The sequence below is a fragment of the Hemiscyllium ocellatum genome, chromosome 10 (assembly GCF_020745735.1).
Source record: "Hemiscyllium ocellatum isolate sHemOce1 chromosome 10, sHemOce1.pat.X.cur, whole genome shotgun sequence".
Taxonomy (NCBI): domain Eukaryota; kingdom Metazoa; phylum Chordata; class Chondrichthyes; order Orectolobiformes; family Hemiscylliidae; genus Hemiscyllium; species Hemiscyllium ocellatum.
The window spans coordinates 16,935,892-16,961,618 of record NC_083410.1 but is presented as its reverse complement, the minus strand read 5'-3'; the positions used below and the strand labels follow the sequence as shown (position 1 = coordinate 16,961,618).

Sequence of the window (25,727 nt, the reverse complement as noted above, 5' to 3'; positions counted from 1 at the left end):
ACCTTCATCATGACGCCCAAACCCGCCCACAGGACATAGTATATCCTGAAGTCTGGACGGCCACTAAAACGGAAGTAGGCCTTGCAAGCATCCCACCCATCTCTATTCCTGTTAACCTAATTCCGCTCTCTCCTCTATACCCCAATACTCGCTGAACCTGCCATTCAACCTGACTCTTTCATACAGCAAGGCATCCTAGTCCCATGCCATTCTCCCATCAATACAACCATTTTCCTTATTCCTCAACCTGGATGTCCTGAATGGCAACTTGTTCAAGATCTTCACGAAGTAAATAAAATCGTTGAGCCCCTTCACTCTCTCGTTGCTAATCCTGCTACTATTCTCATCCAAGTCCCAGCTGGTGCCAAGATGTTTACTATTGTTGACTTCCAACATGCATTTTTGTTGCATTCCGTTGCATCCAGATAGCCAGTATATTTTTGCCTTCACTTTTAAGGGCCATCAAATGTGTGCACCTGCCTACTTCAAGGGTTTGTTCACTCACCTATATTTTTGAGACCTTTCACACCCAACCTGAACCACTTACATTTCCTGGAGGCTCTACTCTAGTTCAGCACGTCGATGACCTCTTTCTCACTAGCCCTGATGAATCTTCCAATCACACTGGCTTAGCTTAGTGAACCATCTCCATCAATGTGGTTATGTTGTATCCCCCAGTCAGGTTAAGATGAATCAGAAAGAAGTCAAATTCCAAGGTACTGTAATCTCAATCTGATAATGCTAAACGTATTGATCCTATTCTTTGTATTGCTCCTCCAACAATTCCCAAACAGATGAGGTCGTTTCTAGGTCTTATCAATTATTGCCGATAATGGAGTCCCAATTGTCCCCTTCTAACTCGAAAATATTTCTCCTGAGGCCCCTCAACAGTATGACGTCACTCCTGAACAACTACAAGCCTTTACAAAACTTAGAACTATCCTGTCTTCAGCTCCTGCATTAGATCAATCTTTGTATGATTTCCACCCCTATGTTGCTGTTAAAGTACAGATATGAGACGGCCCAGGGAATCCCTTGTGGACTCAACCTGTGTGCCTCTCTTGGTTCATCCCAGAGCTCATACTTTTGGTAGTCTGAAATAAAAAAAACCTCTTACAGACAGTTAAGTTTAATTTTAGTTATTCCCTTTATTTACTAATAGCATCACTGTTACAACATAACACTGACACCCATAAGCTAAACTAACTGGGTTCTAATAACCCAGAAGAGTGGGATGTCAGCTCTTCAAGAGCCCTAGCAGGCTACTCTGTACTATCACAAGCTGGCTTCCTTTATACAAAGTTTACAAAAGCTGTACTAAATGTTCTTAAACAGACAGATAACAGTGAAGGACAATAATTTGCAAGACAAGTTAATTGATACTAAGTTTCATTTTGAGGTCAGAATCAAAACTTATCAATTTCACAAGGGAACATCTGTGAATGCTATCACTTGGTGTCCTGTTTACAGATTCACTGATGTTAAGGCAAATGTTCTTAAACACCTTACCCTCCCTGCCTGACTATTTTCTAGTGTGCAGTAAATGTGTTCTGTAATTCAACATTACATTCAGTCTCAATGTTTAATTACAAGCTTTAAGGCTATAGACTTTCTCATTTCCTCCTTTTGTTATTTTACGAAAACTACATAGCTCATATGTATAATTAGTCCATTTAGTCAATTTTGTATTTTCAATAAATCAAATGCCTCCGCTGAGTCAACATCCAGAGGAGCAGAGGCTGAAAGATACTGGATTTCAGCATGGGTGTTCAGGCGTGGAGGTATAGGGGTAGACAAGGGTCGATTAACCAGTTTCCTCTTTGGCTTGGGTGAAAAGCAATGTATAGTCCATTTCATGCATAAACAGACAACAATGCATATTCCTAGAATGAGACCGAGGACTATCAGTACGTCCCACATGATCCATCTGCACAGCAACCATAGCCAGGAGGTAGGACTCCATCCACATGAATCAGTTGATGATGGAGCAGGTATCTTCCCTGTGTCTTGACCCATTTTGTTGATAACATCTGTGTCATCCAAAATGTCTTGAGAAATCAACAATGTAGGTGCAACATTGCAGGCCAATGATTGAACAAGCACCTCCTTTAGCAAGGAGGAAATCTGAAGCTGATTCTGAAGCATTATCATTCGGTCTCCTGTAACTCTTTATTCACCAGCTTCAGAGCATGGGCAGTTGAGTTGACAAGTTTTTCAATGTCATACGCAAGGTTACTTATCTGATCATGGCCATCTCAACACTGCAGCCAGGAATAAGAACTCCAGCAACCTAGATCACCAGGTTTGTTGATGGAAGAAGTTGTGTAAGTTCCATTTTGTTTTTCCTCTACTTTTTGTTCCGTACTGATTAACATGTTGGGCATTCCATTCATCATCTACTTCAGGTACTTCATGGTGGAGGGTAAAAGGTGGTAAGCTGTATACTAGGGCACAACGTCCGTACCAGTCATTGGGTAAATATGGGTAGGCTCTGTTATTGCATAACAATGAAGGCTAAAAGGAGTTCCAAATGTGCACTACTGTAAGTGAATGACTAGTCCACTCAGAGCGAGAGCTGAACCTTATACACAATGGGTGCTATCCAATGTTCAGTTGTCCACGTGTATTAATCAATGGAGAGTAGGAGTACGACCAGTGTCTTTGATAATATTTTTGCATAGTTTTTGTTTCACTTGCCCTGCATTGTGGGTATCAGAAGGTCTTTTAATGCAGCAGAATTCTAACAGCAGAACAACATTAATGTTGAATCCTTCAGGTTTGTTCGTGCACTTCACACAATGACGTGCTTCTTCTACCGAATGGGTTTTTCCATCACAAATGAGGATTGCATAAGTGGGTGAGTCCTTTTTTTGCAGTCTTCCATCATTCTGATGTACAGAGCAGATAACACATGGATCGGCAGTTTAGCTTGAATAAAGAAACCATAAGTAACAAAAGTTGGGAGTGCATAGTATTTTTGGTCTTCTTCTTCTTTCCAGCTTGTCTTGGTAATTACTGTAGCTACTGAATACAGGAAACGTGTGAAGATATTTCTGTCAGTGGCAGTAGGTTGGATAGGAGAGGATTCCATCGAACAGGTAAAAGTGGTCAGTCAAATCGACGTTTCAGGCAAAAGCCCTTCATCAGGAATAAAGGCAGAGAGCCTGAAGCGTGGAGAGATAAGCTACAGGAGGGTGGGGGTGGGGAGAAAGTAGCATAGAGTACAATAGGTGAGTGGGGGAGAGGATGAAGGTGATAGGTCAGGGAGGAGGGTGGAGTGGATAGGTGGAAAATAAGATAGGCAGGTAGGACAAGTCATGGGGACAGTGCTGAGCTGGAAGTTTGGAATTAGGGTGAGGTGGCAGGGGGGTGGAAGGGGAAATGAAGAAACTGTTGAAGTCCACATTGATGCCCTGGGGTTGAAGTGTTCCGAGAGGGAAGATGAGGTGTTCTTCCTCCAGGCGTCTGGTGCTGAGGGAGCAGCGGTGAAGGAGGCCCAGGACCTCCATATCCTCGGCAGAGTGGGAGGGGGAGTTGAAATATTGGGCCACAGGGTGGTGTGGTTGACTGGTGCAGGTGTCTCTGAGATATTCCCAATTGCGCTCTGCTGGGAGGCGTCTAGTCTCCCCAATGTAGAGGAGACCGCATCGGGAGTTTTACCTGCACATCCACTAATATCATTTATTGTATCCGTTGCTCCCGATGCAGTCTCGTCTACATTGGGGAGACTGGACGCCTCCTAGCAGAGTGCTTTAGGGAACATCTTTGGGACACCTGCACCCATCAACCACACCGCCCCATGGCCCAACATTTCAACTCCCCCTCCCACTCTGCCGAGGACATGGAGGTCCTGGGCCTCCATCACCGCTGCTCCCTCAGCACCAGACGCCTGGAGGAAGAATGCCTCATCTTCCGCCTCAGAACACTTCAACCCCAGGGCACCAATGTGGACTTCAACAGTTTCCTCATTTTCCCTTTCCCTACCTCCCCCTAATTCCAAACTTCCAGTTCAGTACTGTCCCCATGACTTGTCCTACTTGTCTATCTTCTTTTCCACCTATCCACTCCACCCTCCCCCGACCTATCACCTTCATTCCCTCCCCCATTCACCTGTTGTACTCTATGCTACTTTCTCCCCACCCCGACCCTCCTCTACCCTATCTCTCCACGCTTCAGGCTCTGCCTTTTTATTCCTGATGAAGGGCTTTTGCCCGAAATGTCTATTTTTACTGCTCCTCTGCTGCCTGAACTGCTGTGCTCTTCCAGCACCACTAATGGTCAGTCTCATGGCAGTCGGTCCCTTAGGGTCTGGTGGTTTTGGTACTATGTGCTCAATACCACAATCTGTACAGTTCATTTGAGAAGGGAACAAACAAACCTTTCAAGTTTTTTTTTGGTTATGGAATTGTGCCATCTCATGATGACTGGCATAAGTGTTACGAGGATGACAATAAGGTTGAGTGATGTTTGGATACACAATGTGAGTAGTTGAAATGAGTTTCAGCTGGGCAGCTGCATTCATGACAACTTCCAATGGTATTAGTACAGGTTTCATTTATACAGTCACATTGGAGTTTTAGCCAGCCTGAGATATCACAGATGAGTTGGTTGCATCTAGGAGCATATACGTGGGTTGAGTTTTCATTGGATGCCTGTATCAGTACTAACACTAAGACTGAGGGTGATAGAAGCTTGCAATGTCCTTTTGTAGACCATGTTGAACCTTTCTGTCCTTCTACCTTTACTGCAGTTTCAGTTGTCAAAAGATCTTGATAAGGACCTTTCCAGCAGGTGCCCAATTTTTCACAATTGAAGTCTTTCAATAGTACGTAGTCATCAGGGTTAACGTCTTTAACCATTGGAGCTCGTTCTTCTTCCTTTCCTGGTACCCGATAGGCTTCTTTGACCTCTTGATAAGACTGCAATGCTTTGGTTAGCTTAATCAGGTACCTGTGCATCTCTTCTGTCATAACATGCACATCAACAGGGTGTTCGGCAGTTAATGGAGCAGACTAGGGAGTCCTCAGAGGCTTTCCATGTATTGTTTCAGCCGCCAATAAATCTGTCTTTTTCTAGATCATGATTCTCATATTAAAAAGGGTAATTGGGAGTACTTACAGCCAATTAAACCAGACATCCCACTCAGACCCATAGTATCACTACCAGCGACACCATCATACAAACTGGCCAAAGAACTACAACAGAAACTGAAAGACCTGGTCAGCAGATCCAAACACTCCATACAATCAACACAGGAATTCTTGGACATCATCAGAAATATACACATAGACAAAGAAGAAACCATGATCTCATTCGACGTGACGGCACTGTTCACTTCGATTGACAAAACCCTAGCCAGGGAAACAATAGCCAACCTCCTGGACATACAGAACAGAAAACACTACGCAGAACCTATCAACAAAGACGGCATACTTAAACTACTGGACTTGTGCCTCACTACACACTTCACATTCAACAACCAAATATACAAACAAATCAACGGAACAACCATGGGATCACCAATCTCGGGACTCATAGCAGAGGCAGTTATGCAAAGGTTAGAACAAACAGTCCTACCACAAATTCAACCCAAACTCTGGGTCAGATATGTCGATGACACGTTTGTAATCATTAAAAACACAGAAATAGAAAAAACACACCGGATCATCAACGCCACACTCACAGGAATCCGATTCACGAGAGAAGAAAAGGATAGCCAACTCCCATTCCTAGACGTGATAGTACAGAGAACACCAAACGGAGAATTCACCACAAAGGTACACAGGAAAGCAACACACACAGACCAAGTCCTAAACTATGAAAGTAACCACCCCAACACACAAACGAAGCTGCATCAGGACACTATTCAAAAGGGCCACAACACACTGCAGTACACCAGAACTGCAAAAAGAAGAGGAACACCTATACAAGGTATTCGCCAAAAACTGATACCCGCGCAACTTCATCAACAGATGCCTAAGAGAAAGACCATGGAACGAGGACATGTCACAACCCAAAGGACTAGCCACACTACCATACATCAGGAGCGTCTCTGAACTGACAGCCAGACTACTGCGACCCTTAGGACTCAACGGCACACAAACCAACAGCCACGCTCAGACAACTCACTAGAACGAAGGACCCGATACCCAACATGAGCAAAACTAATGTAGTGTACAAAATACCATGCAAGGACTGCACAAAACACTATATAGGACAAACAGGAAGACAGCTAACAATCCGCATACATGAACATCAACTAGCCACGAAACGACACGACCAGTTATCCCTAGTAGCCACACACACAGACAACAAGCAACATGCATTCGACTGGGACAACACCACTATCATAGGGCAAGCCAGACAGAGAACAGCCAGGGAATTCCTAGAGGCATGGCATTCATCCATAAACTCCATCAACAAACACATCGACCTGGGCCCAATATACCAACCACTACAGCGGACAGCTGAAACTGACACCCGGAAGCAGCAAGGACAGACCACTATAAATACCGGAAGAAACATCAAAGAAGCGCTTCGCAGGAGGCTCCAAAGCACTGATGATGTCGCCTAGCCAGGGGACGAAACGTTTGCAACAAAAACTTCCAGCTCGGCGAACAGAACCACAACAACGAGCACCCGAGCTACAAATCTTCGCACAAACCTTCAATCCTGCTACTATCCTCACCCAAGTCCCAGCTAATGCCAAGATGTTTACTATTGTTGACCTCCAACATGCATTTTTTTGCATTCCGTTGCATCCAGATAGCCAGTATATTTTTTGCCTTCACTTTTAAGGGCCACGAAATGCGTGTACCCACCTACCTCCCAGGGTTTGTTCACTCACCTACATTTTCTTTTCAGAGACCCTTCACACTCAACCTGAATCACTTACTTTTCCTGGAGGCTCTACTCTAGTTCAATATGTCGATGGCCTCCTTCTCGCTAGCCCTGATATCTTCCAATCACATTGACTCCACTAGCTTAGTAAACCATCTCCATCAATGTGGTTAAGACTAATCAGAAAGAAGTCACATTCCTAGGTACTCTCATCTCTGAATCTGAGTGATGCTAAATGTATTGATCCTATTCTTTGTATTGCTCCTCCAACCACTCCCAAACAGTTGAGGTTGTTTCTAGGTCTCATCAATTATTGCTGACAATGCATTCCCAATTGCACCCTTCTAACTCAAATTATCTCCTCTGTCTGCATCTAAGGCCCCTCAACAGTATGATGTCACTCCTGAACAACTAAAAGCCTTTACAGGACTTAACTATCCTCTCTTTAGCTCCTGCGTTAGGCTGACTTTTGTGTGACCGCCACTTCTGCCTCTATGTTGCCATCCTTGAAAACTGTGTGCAACAGTTGTTCTCACCCAGAAACAGGGCTCCTCATGATGCCCTGTTGCCTATTATTCCACTAAATGTCACCCTGTTGCTCAAGGTTATGCCTTTGTGCACTCAGATTCTCCCAGCTTTCCATTTCATGGTATTATCAGCCTTTAGTGTAACTTTACATCAAACCGTGGAAGTCTGTACCTCCCATTCTGCAGTGTCTTTGCTTACTTGTAAACATACTCAACACCTCACTGTGGCCTATCTTAGTCACTGAGATCTCATTGCTTCAGAATATGTTTCTCACTTTTAAATACTGTTCTAATGTTAACCCCACCTCATTCTTGCAGGAGGAACCTCTTGAATTGCCCGATCCTCCACATGATTGTGTTATAAACGACCTTGTTACTAAGCCACGTCCTGAACTTATGGATCAGGCTCTTGTTAACCCAGATTTTACGCTTTTTGTTGATGGCTCTTCTATCGCTCCAGGGGGCAAACGTATGTCAGGATATGTGGTTGTCACTTTGTCTCAAAAGAGCAAAGCTTATTCCATCAATCTACCCTGTTCTGCCCAACAAGCTGAACTTCTTGCTCTTAACCATACCTGCATACTTGCTGAAGGGAAGTCAACTAATATCTACACTGATTCTCACTATGCCTTTGGATGTGCCCATGACTTTGGTCAACTCTGGCAGCAGCATGGCTTTCTTACCTCATCAGGAACCCTTATCCTCAATGCTATTCAACTTCTCTCTGTTTGCAATTATCAAATGTTCCGCTCACTCCTTCAATGCTTCTGATGTCACTAAAGGCAACTCTGCAGCTGACTCAGCTGCTCAGAAGGCAGTTTTTGAACAATGAGATCTGGTTACTCAAATGACAAACAGGAAACCAAAGGAAGATCCTCCTTTTTTCCTCTTCTGATACACTGACCATGCCTGACCTAGCACAAAAACTGACTCATCAGTGGAATGCCTCTGAGTAGAGCAATGAAGAATGAACCACGATTGTTATGTCAATAGTTGCAATAAGCTTTGGGTTACGCTAGGAGGACAGACATGTCTGCCCGACTCGCTTTTGCCTATTCTAGTTGATTATGTTCATTAAGATATGCAGGTAGGTAAGGAGACAATGGTGACAGAATTCTCCAAACTTGGTGGAATCCCCACCTGCAAGAAAAAGTAAAACAAGCAGCTGCAAATTGACAAATTTGTCAAAGGAGTAAAGTGTCCACCAAGTGAAACTTGCCAAGTGCAACTTTTGATACTATCCAATTGGATTTTATAGAATTACCTAGATGCCATTTGTTATAAGTGATGATTCGTGTATTTCGTAAATGGATTAAAGCTTATCCCTGTACTGACAACACAGCAACAACTACCTGTAAAATTCTACTAAGGGAAATCATACCCAGATTTGGAATACCAGTAACGGTCTCTTCCAATAATGCCCTCCCCTTCTACATGGAGCTAAATAAGGCACTATGTAAGAGTTTGAATATGAATCAGATTCCATTGTGCCAACCATCCCTGATCAGTGGGAACTGTGGAAAGAGCCAATAATACTTTAAAAGGTCAGCTAAGCAAGTTGGTAGAGGAAATGGGCCTTAATTGGGAGTACTTGCAGCCAATTGCATTTTTTTTTTATGAGAACTATGACCCAGAAAAAGGTGGGATTCTTGGCGGCTGAACTAGTATACGGAAAGCCCCTGAGGACTCCCTGGTCTGCACCAGTGATGGTCCAACACCCTGCTGATGTGCATGTCATGGCAGAAGAGATACACAGGTACTTGACTAAGCTAACCAAAGCATTGCAATCTCAGCATCAACAGACCAAAGAAGCCTATCTGGTACCAGGGAAGGAAGAAGAAAGAGCTCCAATGTTTAAAGACATTAACCCAGGTGACTATGTATTATTGAAAGACTTTAAACCGGAAAAATTTGGCCCTCGCTGGAAAGGTCCTTATCAAGTTCTTCTGACAACTGAAACTACAGTTAAAGTAGAAGGACGTTCAACATGGGTCTACAAAGGACATTGCAAGCTTGTATCACCCTCCAATACCAGTATTAAGACAAGCACAATCATCGATGAAAATCTAACCCAAGTGCATGCGCCCAGATGTAATCTGCTCATCTGTAACATCTGACTGGCTATACCTTTTTTAATGTGACTGTATCAATGGAATTTGTGTCAATGCTAATTAATCAAATGGAGAAGTGACTAAGGTGGTATGTACATTTTGTTGGTATGAACAATGTTACAGGAATTTAATTTTATCAAATGAAATGAAATGATACTTTGGAAGATGCCACAAGCTGAAACAATGAGACTGTTAGATGCCCATCAATGACTCTTCCCCTACACTGATGACCATATCATCACCTATCATTAACATTATTATTATTACAACTCATGACAAGACAATCCCAATGACCACAAAACAACAGCAGAAATTAACAACACTCACTCTGCTAAATATTACCCATTTTGCTACCCCTGTTGCGATTCTGAACACTACCCTTGACATTGCAGGAACACTAACATGTCCCATTTGTCACCCCAATGCCATTTGCAGAAACAAAACCAACAATTTAGGTGTAGAATGCCAATGTATTCACGGCTACTCTGGCAATGGCAACTGTGCTTTGGGATACTCCAATGACAATGAATGTATTATCTTCCCTACTGCTTCTCCTGAAGATAGGATTTGTCACCTCCGTGAAACTTGTACAATACTGGTGGAAGCTATGAATGCAGCTGCCCAGCTGAAACTCATTTAAGCTATTCACATTGCACATCTGAACATCACTTTCGACATTACAGTTACCCTCACAACATATCTATGCCAATTGCCATGAGATGTCATCCACTCCATCAGCTGAAAACTGTCACTTTGAAATGTTTGTTCCCCTCCCAAAATGAACCATTCAAATTGCAGTATTGAACTCATTGTACTGAAATCACAGAAGCCTATGGCATTGTTCTGAGACTGTCAACCTATACCTTCTCGAGGGAAACTTTTTCCTATATGACCAACTGCTACTGGCAGAAATACCTCTATACAGTTTCTGCAATCAGTAACTACTTTAGTTAACAAGAAAAGCTGGAAAGGTGAAGAAATATCAAAAATACTATGCACATTAATTCCCCCTTCTGTTGCCAATGGTTTCTTTATTCAAGCTAAACACCGCGATCCATGTGTTGTCTAATCACTCTTCCATCATTTTGACGTACAATGTACGAATAAGACTCACCCACTATGCAACCTCTCACCTGCAATGACAAAACCCATTCAGTAGAAGAAGCAACTCGCTGTGTGAAGTGCACTAACGAACCTAAGGGATTCAATGTTAACATTGTTCCACTGTTAGAATGACGCATTGAAAGAACTTCTGGTACCCTCCGCATGGGGCAAGTGAAGCAAGTACTGTGCAGAATTGTTATAAAAGACACTGATTGTACTCCTACTCTCCATCCGCTAATACACTTGGATAACCAAACTTTTGATAACACCCACTGTTTACACGATTCAGCCCTCGCTCTGAGTGGATTCATCGTTCACTCACAGAAGTGCTCCCTCGGACCTCCGTTTAGCCTTCATTGGCTGTGCGAAAACCAGGCCCACCCATATTTACCCAATGACTGGTGTGGATGCAGTGTTTTAGTGCACACCCTACCCCTTTTTACCCTCCACCATAAAATACCTAAGGTAGATCATAAATGGAAAGCCCACCAGCATGTGAATCACTATGGGACACAAATTAGAGAAAAAACAAAACGAGACATGCATGACTCCCATCAATAAACCTGGTGGTCTAGGCTGATGGAAGGCCTTATTCCTGACTGGGGTGTTGAGATGGCCCTGGATCAGATAAGTGACCTTGCATATGACATTGAAAAACTTGCCAAATCAACTGCCCATGCTTTGAAGCTAGTGAACAGAGTTATAGGAGACCTGATGATGATGCTTCAGAATTAACTAATGCTAGTTTGCCTCTTACTTGAGCAAAGAGGAATTGTTCCATCATCGGTTCACAATATTGCACTTACACAGACGATTTCTCCAAAGGCATTGTATATGACAGATGTCATCAACAAAAGATACCTGCCCCACCATTTGTCCAACTCATGTGGATTCAGTCCTACCTGCTGCCTGTGGTCACTGTGTGGATGGTTCATGTGGGATGCACTGATGATCCTTAGTCTCATCCTAGGAATATACATTGTTGTCTGTTTAAGCGTGAAATGGACCGTGCATTGTTTTACACCTAAGCCAAAGAAGAATCTTGTTAATTGACCTTTGTTCACTCCTGTACCTCCATTTCTGAACTTTTATGTCGAAATCAGATATCTTTCCGACTCTGCTCCTCCAAACGATGACTGGCCAGAAGGAGGCGCTCGACTTGTTGAAACTACAAATGGACTAATTGTACTTGTATATGCTGTATTGGTATCATGAAATGATAAAAGGAGGGAATGAGAAAGCTGGTAGACTTACACATTTGCTACAGGATATGTGGGAAAATGATTGACAGTGGGGTTGGACATTTGTTCAGATGAATTAAGGACATCTGTTCTTCGTGTCAATGGATTGGTGTAAATAAGGTGATAAGACTTGTTCACTTGTGTGGCAGTACTTCTTTCTCACCCCAAAGGCTGGAAGCTGCGCATATTTCACAGTTGGATGTTGGATAACTGTATTTCTGGTTTATATTGAAGACTCTTAACAAAATGCACACTCAATAAGAAAAGAACATGTAATCTAATACACTGAGTGGAATATGCACCTGATAGAACAATCCTAATACATTTTCATGTACAGTATACCACAGTGAGCGGATTTGAATTTATGAAGCTCAGCTCCCTAATCTTGACTGTTCTGGAATGTGAATGTCTCATTACCCTTACAAGCTACGAAAACACACAGGCTGAAACTGACATAGTAAGAAAGTTGGAAGATGTTCATATGTGAGAGAGAGAAAAAACATTCTACTGTAAATTACATTCACTGACCTAAGGGTTCAAGGGAAACAGAGGGAGAGGTAGGATAGAAGCTAGTGGAAAGGTTAACTCTTTGTGGTCTGATTTGAATACACTTGTTTATCATGGATTGCATGTTTGTGTGTTGTTCCCTGGAGCTCAAGATCCGGGAATGTTATGAATTTAGTTTACATTTTGGGAATATAAGATGATTTTTAAAAAGCCATTTTGTAGACAATGATACTGGGCATGTTAGCTGAGCAAAGTTACCACGTGACCTTTTCCACATAGTTTAGACTAGTCTCTCATTTATGAGGTACTGTTAAAAGGGAAGCTTATCCAGCAAAAGACAATTGGTCGTTTGGCCTGGCTTGGTCACGGTTTCCCATTTTAATGTGCATGTAGCTTATTTAGTCAAGCATACTCGGACTTGGCAATTAGATTCTCTTCCAACTTTTGCCATTTTATTGTTGCTTATCTAATTAAGGACATGTGGTGTTTTTGTAATTTTAAAACCAACTTCTGTATAAAGACAGCTTGTTTGCAGCAATAAGGGGAGTAGCCTGAGAAAGCTCTTAGGGTTAAGAGCTGGCACCGTTATTTTGCTAAAGGTTTTAGAACCTTAGCTCAAGTCTGGCTTGTAGGTATCTATGTTATTGTTGCATATTGATGCCATTGGTAAATAAAGGTAATAATTTAAACTAAACTGTCTGTAAGTGTTTTAAATTCCAGACTTCTACAGAATACAATCTCCATGATGAACCAAGATGGTACGTCGAGTCCATTAGGATTCCCCGAGCCATCTCGAATAGGTACCTTAACAAACTAACTTGAGGAATTTTGCTTTTAAGCTTACACTTAGATTGAGTCTAGAATGAGATCTGGAACCAAACCATCATGCTGGAATTCAAATTGAACTAAGCAGGTAGTTGTTAAGAAATATTTGATAGGATTACTGAGAAGCTTCGAAGCTGTGAAGCTCAGTTCCTCCTGTAGAAATTAGCAGTGTTTGTTTTGGCTGTCCAATAAATGGAGTGCACCTTTTTTTTTAACATTGGCCTCAAAGTTTTGCTTTTAAGCTTACACTTAGATTGAGTCTAGAATGAGATCTGGAACCAAACCATCATGCTGGAATTCAAATTGAACTAAGCAGGTAGTTGTTAAGAAATATTTGATAGGATTACTGAGAAGCTTCGAAGCTGTGAAGCTCAGTTCCTCCTGTAGAAATTAGCAGTGTTTGTTTTGGCTGTCCAATAAATGGAATGCACCTTTTTTTTAACATTGGCCTCAAAGTTTGTATGCTGATTACAAAGTACATTTTTGGTTTTAATGATTTACGAAGTAGTGCCAAAAACAAAATGTTTTTTTTCTACAGAACCTTTAAACATTAATGCAGCTGCAAGCCACAAAAATGTTGACTTAAAAACTATGACCTTTATTGATACTTAACCTGCCCAATTTCTAGATAAGTAGAAACTCATAATATCATATTTTTGATGTTCAAGAAGAAAAAGGTGAGTGACTGATATTGGAACAAGAATAGACCATTCAGCTACTTCAGCCTGTTCCCACTAGATGGTTTATTTTATGCACTCATGTGATGTGGGTATTTCAAGACCAACTTTTATTGTACATCCTTAACTGTCACGAGAAAATGATAAGCCCCTTGAATCACTGCAGTTCATATGGTTTCAAAGCACCAACCGTACTATTCGGCTGGGTGCTTCAATCCAATTACAGTGAAGGAGCAGTGATATATTTCCAAGTCAAGAAAACATATGACATAGTGGGGATCTTACAGTTGGTTTTGGGTCCTATGTACCGACTGCCCTTGCTCTTCTTGTCAGTGGGGGTCATATCTTTGCAAGATGCTGTCAGAGAAGCCTCAGTGAGTTGCTGTAGTCTTGCAGATATCAACAGTGCATTGGCAGTGAATGAGTGAGTGTTAGTTCTGGTGAATGGGGTGCCAAAGCAATAGTCTGCTTTTTTCTCAGTTGACCTTCCAGATCGTTGTTTTCCTCACCTAGGAAAACAGGTTGTGTCTTAACTGTATTTTAACTTAATTTATTTGTTCCATCCCCAAAGAAAAATTAACTTATGGTTGAAATTTATAGACGACATATCAAATTGTGTACATGTAGCCAGAATACAGCAAGAAAAACAAGCTTGCAGAATTGGCAAATAAATGAAATTCGATATAGCCAAGTGTGAAGTGGCTAATTTTCAAAAGAGGAATGAAAATGCTACTTTTTTTTTAGAAAGGCCAGTATTTATTTCCTATTCCTAATTGTCTTTGAGAAGGTAACCACATTAAAAATCCCACACCACCAGGTTATAGTCCAACAGGATTGTTTGGAAGTACAAGCTTTCGGAGCACTGCTCCTTCATCAGGTAGCTAGTTGAGTAGTAGTAGTAGTAGTAGGATCATAGGACACAGAACTATAGCAAAACAGGATCTCACCCACTTTTGCTCGTTACTGCATTTCATAATTAAATTATTGCATGTTAGAAACAAAAGATTAAACAGAATATGTTTGTTGCAAAATCATCAAATCAGCAGTGACATAAATCTTGCTTAAAATCCTTTTCTGTTGTTTGCCATTTATGACCCCATTGGTAGTTGGAGAATGTGATAGATTTGTCAAAGAGCCCGCAGAGGCGCAATGGACCTAATAGCCTCACCTTCCAGAAGATCAACAGGTGCTACAGTTTTAAATCACCTGGACCAGATGGATTACACCCCAGAGTTCTAATGGAGATAGCTGAAGAAAAAGTGGAGGCAGTGGTGATCTTTCAGGAATCATTAGAATCAGGAAGGGTCCCAGAGGACTGGAAAATCACTAATGTGACACCCCTTTTTAAAAAGGAAGTAAGGCAGAAGATGGAAAATGACAGACCAATTAGCCCAACCTTGGCTGTGGGTAAGATCCTGGAATCTATTGCGAATGATGAGATTTCTGAATAATTAGAAGATAAGGTAAAATAGGGCAAAGTCAGCATGGTTGCATTAAGGGGAGGTCATGCTTAACAAATCTGCTGGAATTCTTTGAGGAAGTAACGAACAGGATGGACCAAAAAGAGCTAATGATGTTAACTACCTGGATTTCAAGAAGACCTTTGACAAGGTGCCGCACAGGAGGCTACTGAGTAAGATAAGGGCCCATGGTGTTAAAGACAAGATGTTAGCATGAATAGAAGCTTGGCTGTCTGGCAGAAAGCAGAGGGTGGGGATAAAAGGGTCCTTCTCAGGATGGCAGCTGGTGACAAATGGTGTTCCGCAAGGCTTAGTGTTGGGATCACAACCTTTCACTTAATACATTAATGACCTCGATGAACTAACTGAGGGCATTCGACCTAAGTTTGTAGATGATACAAAGATAGGTAGAGGAATAGGCAGGGAGGCTGCAGGAGGATTTGGACAGGTTAGGAGAGTGGGCAAAGAAGTGACAGATGAAGAACAATGTGGGAAAGTGTGAGGTCATGCACTTTGGTGGGAAGAACAGAGGCATGGTCTATATTTCAAATGGGGAGAAAATTTAGAAATCTGAAATGTAAAGAGACTTGGGCGTTCTAGTTCAGGATTGTCTCAAGGTAAACTTGCAGGTTGAGTCAGCTGTTAGGAAGGTGAATGCAATAATGGCATTTATTTTAAGAGGACTTGAATATAAAAGCAGGGATGTACTTCTGAGGCTCTATAATGTACTGGTCAGACCACATTTGAAGTATTGTGTGCAAATTTGGGCCCATATCTCAGGAAGGATGGACTGGCCCTGGAGCGTGTTCAGAGGAGGTTCATGAGAATGTGTCCCAGGAATGAAATTGCCACTGCTTGAGGACTCTGGGTCTGTACTCAATGGTGTTTAGGAGGATGGGGGGAGGATCTAATTGAAACTTACAGAATACTGAATGGCCTGGATAGAGTAGATTAAATTAGATTCCCTACACTATAGAAACAGGCCCTTCAGCCCAACAAGTCCACACCAACCCTCTGAAGAGTAACCGACCCAGACCCATTCCTCTACCCTATGTTTACCCCTGACTAATGCACCTAACACTATGGGCAATTTAGCATGGCCAATTCACCTGGCCTGCACATCTTTGGACTGTGGGAGGAAACCGAGACACCCAAAGGAAACCAATACAGACAGTTGCCAGAGGCAAGAATTGAACTTCGCACTGTGAAACAGTACTGCTAATCACTAAACCACCGTGCTGTCCACGTGTTGATACTGGGAAGATGTGTCCATTGGTAGGAGAGACTAGGACCCAAGAGTGTAGCCTTACATAAAGGAAAGACCCTTTAGAACAGAGATAAGGAGAAACTTATTCAGCCAGAGGGGTGAACCTATGGAAATCATTGCCACAGAAGGCTGTGGAGACCAGGTCAATAAGTATATTGAAGACTGAGATGGACAGGTCCTTGATTGTAAAGGGGATCAAGGATTACAGGGAAAACACGGTATAATGGGGTTGAGAAATGCATCAGCCATGATTGAATGGCTCCTATGTCTTGTAGTCTTATTTACGGTGCAGGTCATTAACTGTTAGTATAAACAAGTCTCTGCAAGAGTTACAGTCGCATCCTGCGGAAGCAACGTCTGAAAGTGTACAAAGTTAAAAATCACACAACACCAGGTTATAGTTCAACAGGTTCAGTTGGAAGTACACTAGCTTTCGGAGCGACGTTCCTTCATCAGGTGATAATGGAGGGCACAATCCTCAAAAAAGAAATTTTTGCTATAAATTCTGTGCCTTAGAATGGTACCCTCTACTATCACCTGATGAAGGAGCATCGCTCCGAAAGCTACTGTGCTTCCAATTAAACCTGTTGGACTATAACCTGGTGTTGTGTGATTTTTGACTTTGTACACCCCAGTCCAACACCGGCATCTCCAAATCTGAAAGTGTAGAGCGCTGAAAACGTGAGATTTGGTTATATTCAATCTTCCCCACGATGTCGATTTCAGCAAACTTTCCCCTAATGACCGAAAAAGCGCGCTTAAAAACGTGATAAAACGTCTTTTCTATCGTTCGTAATTTACAAAGGAAATTGAATGGGCGGAGCTTTGGTCTTAACGCAAAAATTTATTTGTTTAAAAGCTTACAAATAATTCTGGTATCGAAATAGTTTACAAATTATTCTGGTATCGAAATAGCCAGGGGGCCGTCTTTCGGAAAGTGATTGCCATTTGTTTCTTGGACCTGCCCAAAGGTTAATAGCGAATTGATGCTTGGAAAGTGGAATTGACATTTCAGTGATATTACTGTTCGAATGATATGGAGTCACACTGCAATAGAACCGTCATGGTTTTCCTGTCCAGCATGTTAATCTTTCTCGGAGTCCTCATTTGGAAGGAACATCAAAAGAGGGCTGCTTTTTACGGAAGATATAGTTTGAAATCGTCCACGACCAAAATCCTAATCCCGGCTAATGTGGCTTGGTTTGTTCAGGAATTGCCTTCGTTTGCTGTACCGGTACTGTTAATTTATCAGTCGGGTGACCTAGATAACTTGGGGAGTAAACTGCTGCTGTTCTTATTCTGTGGGCACTACTTTCACAGGTAAATTAACTTTATTAAAGTCTTGATTTGACATCTTGACTATCGTGAGCAGGTCATCAAGCCTTTTGAGGCTCTTCAGTTACACAAAAGAAAGACGACCTAAATCTTGTGGCATAGTGGTCATGTCTCTCGGCCAGACGGTTCAGGTTCAGCTCTTGCAGTGTAATTATGACAAGAATTAAGAAGGTGCGGTTTTTTTTGTCGAGTGTAGTATTGGCTGAGGACACCAGCAGCAACTCTCCTGCTTTTCTTGAAATAGTGCATTGGGATATTTTTGTATCCGTCTGAGAAAGCAGGCTAATTGCATTTTTTTTTGTAGAGGTCCCAAATTCCTTGGGTTTTTGTTACACAGAGTACGATCAATCTATTTTGAATATCTTCAATTGACTGCCCAACCTCACTCCACTCCTCCACTTGCAGAGAAGAAAATAAAGTAAATGCTATTCTCTGAACCCCACCACCTGATTATCGTTAGGGGTCTTATCCCATACACTCAAAGACCTCTGGCTTGAGAATTAGCCACTTCAATCACAAAACAAAACAGCTAAAATTTACACAACACCAGGCTATAGTCCAATAGGTTTAACTGGAAGCACCAGTTGTATAACCCAGTGTTGTGAGACTTTTAACTTTGTTAACCCCACTACCAACCACAACTCCACATCAATAAAACTCAGGACAGAAACTGCAGAGAAACTGTAATCAAGTGAGACCAATGAAAAAGATATCACAACTCTTAAATCTGTAAGATAATGACTGCTTGTTTTGAACTGCCTATCAGGAAAATTACATTCTGAAAACTGATATTCACTAAGTCAACACTGAATTGCATTAAGAGTCGAAGAGTGTAGTGCTGCGAAAGCGCAGCCAATCAGGCAGCATCCAAGGAGTAGGAGAATGAGGAATGAGGCTAGTGGCCAAAGGGGGTTGAGATATAAATTGTGGGGTGGAATTGAGGGGGGACATATTTTGGGGGAAGGGGTGTGGGTGGAGAGATTGAAATTTAGGGAGGGGGATGGGGGGAGCGATTTAGGGGAGGGATTGGGGAAGGAGCGATTTGGGGGGATATTGAGGGAGGGGAGATTTGGGGAAGAGATTTGTGGGGGAGAGATTTGGGTGGTTAGGGTGGAGAGATGTGGGGCGGAACGATTTGCGGGAAGGGATGGGGAGGATCGATTGGGAGGGCGATTTGGGGAGGGATTGGAGAGGAGAGTTTGTGGGGTTGTCGGGGTTGGTGAGATTGGAGAGGAGAGATTTGTGGGGGGGAGGAGGGATTGGGGAGGAGAGGTTTGTGGGGGGGAGGAGAGGTTTGTGGGGGGGAGGAGAGGTTTGTGGGGGGAGGAGAGGTTTGTGGGGGGGGTTTGTGGGGGGAGGAGGGGGTTTGTGGGGGGTAGGAGGGGTTTGTGTGGGGGGTAGGAGGGGTTTGTGGGGGGAGGGGTTTGTGGGGGGAGGAGAGATTTGTGAGGGGAGGCATTGGCGGAGGGATTGGGGAGGAGAGATTTGTGGGGGGAGGGATTGGGGGGAGGGATTGGGGAGGAGGGATTTGTGAGGGGAGGGATTTGGGAGGAGAGATTTGTGAGGGGAGGGATTGGGTGAGGGGAGGGATTGGGGAGGAGAGATTTGTGAGGGGAGGGATTGGGGGAGGAGAGATTTGTGAGGGGAGGGATTGGGGGAAGAGAGATTTGTGAGGGGAGGGATTGGGGGAGGGGAGGGATTGGGTGAGGGAGGGATTGGGGGAGGGGAGGGATTGGGGAGGGGAGATTTGTGAGGGGAGGGATTGGGGGAGGAGAGATTTGTAAGGGGAGGGATTGGGGAGAAGCGATTTGTGAGGGGAGGGATTGGGTGAGGGGAGGGATTGGGTGAGGGGAGATTTGTGAGGGGGGGATTGGGTGAGGGGAGGGATTGGGGGAGGAGAGATTTGGGGGGCAGGGATTGGGAGAGGAGAGATTTGTGGGAGGAGGGATTGGGGAGGAGGGATTTGTGAGGGGAGGGATTGAGGGGAGGGATTGTGGAGAAGAGATTGGTGAGGGGAGGGATTGGGTGAGGGGAGATTTGTGAGGGGAGGGATTGGGTGAGGGGAGGTTTGAGGGGAGGGATTGGGTGAGGGGAGATTTGTGAGGAGAGGGATTGGGTGAGGGGAGATTTGTGAGGGGAGGGATTGGGTGAGGGGAGATTTGTGAGGGGAGGGATTGGGGGAGAGGGATTGGGGGAGGAGAGATTTGTGAGGGGAGGGATGGGGGGAGGGATTGGGGAGGAGAGATTTGTAAGGGGAGGGATTGGGGAGAAGCGATTTGTGAGGGGAGCGATTGGGAGGGAAGGGATTGGGGGAGGAGAGATTTGTGAGGGGAGGGGTTGGGGAGGGATTGGGGAGGAGAGATTTGTAAGGGGAGGGATTGGGGAGAAGCAATTTGTGAGGGGAGCGATTGGGAGGGAAGGGATTGGGGGAGGAGAGATTTGTGAGGGGAGGAGAGATTTGTGAGGGGAGGAGAGATTTGTGAGGGGAGGGGTTGGGGCAGAGGGATGTGTGAGGGGAGGGATTGGGAGGGAAGGGATTGAGGGTGGAGGGATTGCGGAGGAGAGATTTGTGGGGGGAGAGATTGAGGGCAGGAGAGATTTGTGGGGGGAGGGATTTGGGGAGGGATTGGGTGAGGAGAGATTTGTGAGGGAAGGGATGGGGTGAGGGATTGGGGGAGGAGAGATTTGTGAGGGAGGGGTTGGGGAGGAGAGATTTGTGAGGGGAGGGATTGGGAGGGAAGGGATTGGGGGAGGGATTGGGAGGGAAGGGATTGGGAGGGAAGAGATTGGGGGAGGGATTGGGAGGGAAGGGATTGGGAGGGAAGAGATTGAGGGGAGGGATTGGGAGGGAAGAGATTGGGGGGAGGGATTGGGAGGGAAGGGATTGGGAGGGAAGAGATTGGGGGGAGGGATTGGGAGGGAAGGGATTGGGGGTAGAGGGATTGTGGGGAGGGATTGGGGAGGAGAGATTTGTGAGGGGAGGGATTGGGGGAAGGGTTTGGGGGAGGGATTGGGGGAAGGTTTGGGGGAGGGATTGGGGGGAGGGATTGGGGGGAGGGATTGCGGAGGAGAGATTTGTGGGGGGAGGGATTGCGGAGGAGAGATTTGTGGGGGGAGGGATTGGGGGGGAGATTGGGTGAGGAGAGATTTGTGAGGGAAGGGATTGAGGGGAGGGATTGGGGGAGGAGAGATTTGTGAGGGGAGGGGTTGGGGAGGAGAGATTTGTGAGGGGAGGGATTGGGGAGGAGAGATTTGTGAGGGGAGGGATTGGGGAGGAGAGATTTGTGAGGGGAGGGATTGGAGGGAGGGATTGGGGAGAGGGATTGGGGGAGGAGAGATTTGTGAGGGGAGAGATTTGTGAGGGGAGGGAATGGGGAGGAGAGATTTGAGAGAGGAGGGATTGGGGGAGGGATTGATGGGAGGGATTGGGGCGGAGGAATGGGGATAGGGATTGGGGGAGGGATTGGGGAGGAGAGATTTGGTGGCAGGGATTGGGAGAGGAGAGATTTGGGGGCAGGGATTGGGAGAGGAGAGATTTGGGGGCAGGGATTGGGAGAGGAGAGATTTGGGGGCAGGGATTGGGGAAGGAGAGATTTGCGGGGGGAGGGATTGGGGGAGGAGAGATTTGTGAGGGGAGGGATTGGGTGAGGGGAGGGATTGGGTGAGGGGTGGGATTGGGGGAGGAGAGATTTGGGGGCAGGGATTGGGAGAGGAGAGATTTGTGGGGGGAGGGATTGGGAGAGGAGAGATTTGTGGGGGGAGGGATTTGTGAGGGGAGGGATTTGGTGAGGGGAGAGATGGGGGGAGGGATTGGGTGAGGGGAGAGATTGGGGGAGTGGAGATTTGTGAGGGGAGGGATTGGGGGGAGGGATTGGGGGAGAGGGATTGGGGGAGAGGGATTGGGGGAGGAGAGATTTGTGAGGGGAGGGATGGGGAGGAGAGATTTGTAAGGGGAGGGATTGGGGAGGAGAGATTTGTGAGGGGAGGGATTGGGGGAGGGGTTGGGGCGGAGGGATTTGAGGGGAGGGACTTGCGGGGCAGTGATTGGGGGAGGAGAGCTTTGTGAGGGGAGGGATTGGGGGAGGAGAGATTTGGGGGCAGGGATTGGGAGAGGAGAGATTTGTGAGGGGAAGGATTGGGGATGAAGGATTGGGGATGAGGGATTGGGCGAGAGGGATTAGGGGAGAGGGATTAGGGGAGAGGGATTAGGGGAGAGGGATTAGGGGAGAGGGATTAGGGGAGAGGGATTAGGGGAGAGGGATTAGGGGAGAGGGATTAGGGGAGAAGAGAGATTTGTGAGGGGAGGGAATGGGGGAGGAGACATTTGTGAGGGGAGGGATTGGGGATGAGGGATTGGGGGAGAGGGATGGGGGGAGGGATTGGGGAGGAGAGATTTGTGAGGGGAGGAGAGATTTGTGAGGGGAGGGATTGGGGGGAGGGATTGGGGTGGAGAGATTTGGGGCAGGGATTGGGAGTGGAGAGATTGGGGGGGCAGGGATTGGGGAGGAGGGATTGTGAGGGGAGGAATTAGGGGGGGAGAGATTTGTGGGCAGGGATTGGGGAAGGAGAGATTTGGGGGGGCAAGGATTGGGGAAGGAGAGATTTGTGAGGGGAGGGATTGGGGAGGAGAGATTTGTGAGGGGAGGGATTGGGGAGGAGAGATTTGTGAGGGGAGGGATTGGGGAGGAGAGATTTGTGAGGGGAGGGATTGGGGGCGGGATTGGGGAAGATAGATTTGTGGGGGGAGGGATTGGGGGAAGGATTGGGGAGGAGAAATTTGGGGGGCAGGGATTGGGAGAGGAGAGATTTGGGGGCAGGGATTGGGGAAGGAGAGATTTGTGGGCAGGGTTGGGGAAGGAGAGATTTGGGGGCAGGGATTGGGGAAGGAGAGATTTGGGGGCAGGGATTGGGGAAGGAGAGATTTGGGGGCAGGGTTTGGGGAAGGAGAGATTGGTGAGGGGAAGGGATTGGGGGAGGAGAGATTTGGGGGGCGGAGATTGGGGGAGGAGGGATTGGGGTGGTGAGATTTGGGGAGGAGAGATTTGGGGGCAGGGATTGGGGGAGGAGAGATCTGTGAGAGGAGGGATTGGGGGAGGAGAGATTTGGGGGCAGGGATTGGGAGAGGAGAGATTTGGGGAGCAGGGATTGGGGAGGAGAGATTGGGAGAGGAGAGATTTGGGGGGCAGAGATTGGGGAAGGAGAGATTTTGGGGGCAGGGATTGGGGGAGGAGAGATTTTGGGGGCAGGGATTGGGGGAGGAGAGATTTGGGATAGGGATTGGGGAGGAGAGATGGGAGATTTGAGGGGCAGATTTGGGGGAGAGAATTGGGGGAGAGAATTGGGGGAGAGAATTGGGGGAGAGAATTGGGGGAGAGAATTGGGGGAGAGAATTGGGGGAGAGAATTGGGGGAGAGAATTGGGGGAGGGGGATTGGGGATGTGTGATTGGGATTGGAGTTTGGGGAGAGTGGATGGGGGAATTGGGATTGGGGAGGGGAGATTTGGGAGGGGATTGGGGGAAGAGAGATTTGGAGGGATTAGGAAGGAGAGATTTGAGCAGGAGATTGGAGGGGAGAGATTTGAGGGGCAGATTTGGGGGAGGCATAATTGGGATTGGAGTTTGGGGCGAGAGGATTGTGGGAGCTGGGATTGGGGAGGGGAGGTTGGGGGAATTTGAGGAGGTGAGATTGATGGAGGAGAGACTTAGGCGGATTGGGGAACATTGTCGGAGGAGACAGTGGGGAATTGCGGGAGGAGAGATTGGAGGCATTGGGGCAGTGTGGCTGGGCAGTATATGGAGTGGGGGGTTTGGGGTGGAGGATTGGTGAGAGAGGATGGGGTGATTGTGGTAGGAGAGATGGGGGATTGGAGGAGGAGAGATTGGATATGGGGACAGGGGCATTGGGGAGATTGGGGATGAGAGATTGGGATGGTTTGGGGAGTGGTGATTGGGGGGATTGTGGGCAGGAGATTGAAGGGATTGGGTGAGAGGGGTTTGGGGGAGGGATGGGGGAATGGGGGAGTGGGGATTGAGGGGGAGAGATTGGGGAATTGCAGGAGGGTGGATTGGGGAGAGTGATTATGAATGATTGGGGGATTGTCGGGGAAGAGATTGGGGAGGGTTGGGGAGGAGAGGAATGGGGGAGTGGGGTGTTTGGGTAGAGGCGATTGAGGGAAAGGAAATTGGGGGATTGTGGGAGGGGAGATTGGGTGGGATTAGTGGGAGTGTGTGGGGAGAATAGTTTGATAGGAATTGGGGGAGGAGAGATTGAGTGGAGAGGTGGGGGATAATTTGATAGGGATTGGGGAGGAGAGTTTGGGGGGATTGTGGGAGGGGAATTTGGGGGGATTGGGGAGCTGGGATTTGGGGGGTTGGGTGAGGGGGAATTGGTGGGGAGAGTTTGGGGGGAGAGAATGGGGTGGATAGTTTTATAGGGATTTGGGGAGGAGAAATAGAAGTGTTTGGGAGACGGGGATTGGGTTAGGGGTGACTGCGGGTGGAGAGATTGAGGGGGGATAGTTTGATGGTGATTGGAGAAGAGAGATTGTGGAGGAGAAATTGGGGGGGATGTGGGGGCAACAGATTGGGGAGATGAGATTGGTGGGTTTGGCGAGGTGAGGTGGGGTGGTTTGGGGGAAGTGAGGTGGGTGGGAATGGGGGCAGAGAAATTGGGTGGGATTGGGAAGGACGAATTGGGGTTTTAGGGAGGAGAGATTGGAGAGGGGTATTGGGGAGGGGGTTTGGGGGAAGAGAGATTGGGGACGGGGGATTGGGACAGGGGAGATTGGGGGAGGAGGGATTGAGGAAGGGGTGTTGGGGGAGGAGGGATTGAGGAAGGGGTGTTGGGGGAATTGGGGAAGGGGATTGGGGGCGGTTTGGGGACGAGTGGCGGTTTTGGGGAGGGAGTTTGAGGGCAGAGAGATTGGAGCTTTTAGGGAAGGGGGATTGAGGGCAGAGAGATTGGGGAAGGAGGAATTGGGAGATATGGGGAGGTGGGATTGGGGGAGTTATGGGAGGCAGGATTGGGGGTTATTGGGGAGGAGAGATTGCGGGAGGAGAGATTGAGGGGTTTGTTGGGGGAAGGATTCGGGAGGTGGAATTGTGAGTTATTGGGGATTTGGCAGAGAGACTATGGGATAGTTTTGGGGGTTGTGAGATTGGGGGAGGGGAGATTGGAGGAGGGGGATACGGAGGAATTGGGGAGAGGAGTTTTGGGGAAAATGGGGAGGAGAGATTTGAGTAGGGTATTGGGAGAGAGATTGGAGAAGGATTGGGAAGGAGAGAATTGGGAGGGGTGCTTGGGGAGGAGCGATTTGGGGAGGAGAAATTTGGGAAAGGGATTGGGGGAGCAGTGATTTTGGGGTACTGTGGGAGGAGAGATTTAGGTGAACTTGTGGGAGGAAAGATGTGGACTTGGGGAAGCAGAGATTTGGGGGGAAATTGGGGAGGAGAGATTTGGGGGGAAATTGGGGAGGAGAGATTTAGGGGTGAGAATTGGATGGATGGGGGCGGGGGATTGGGGAGGGGTGATTGGGGGTAGGAGGATTGGGGGAGCTGGGATTGGGGAGGGGAGATTAGGGAGGAAGGATTGGGGATTTGGGGAGGTGGGATTGGTGGAGAAGAGATTGGCAGGGAGAGATTTGGGGTGGATTGGGGAAGGTTGGGGGAAGAGAGTGTGGGGGATTAGGGAAGGAGAGATTGAGGGAATTAGATAAAATTAGATTACTTAGACAAGATTACTTACAGTGTGGAAACAGGCCCTTCGGCCCAACAAGTCCACACCGACTCACCAAAGTGCAACCCACCCAGACCCATTCCCCTACATTTAACCCT

General features: G+C 46.2%; 1 protein-coding gene across 1 annotated transcript in view; it reads left to right on the top strand.

Moving 5' to 3' along the window:
- The first annotated feature begins 17,622 nt into the window (after positions 1-17,622).
- Positions 17,623-25,727, top strand: part of LOC132819256 (3-oxo-5-alpha-steroid 4-dehydrogenase 2-like) — a 28,822-nt gene continuing 20,717 nt past the window's right edge. The window contains exon 1 of the mRNA XM_060830683.1: positions 17,623-17,879. Within this exon, the coding sequence (XP_060686666.1) occupies positions 17,623-17,879 (257 nt within the window). The remainder of the gene's footprint in view (positions 17,880-25,727) is intronic.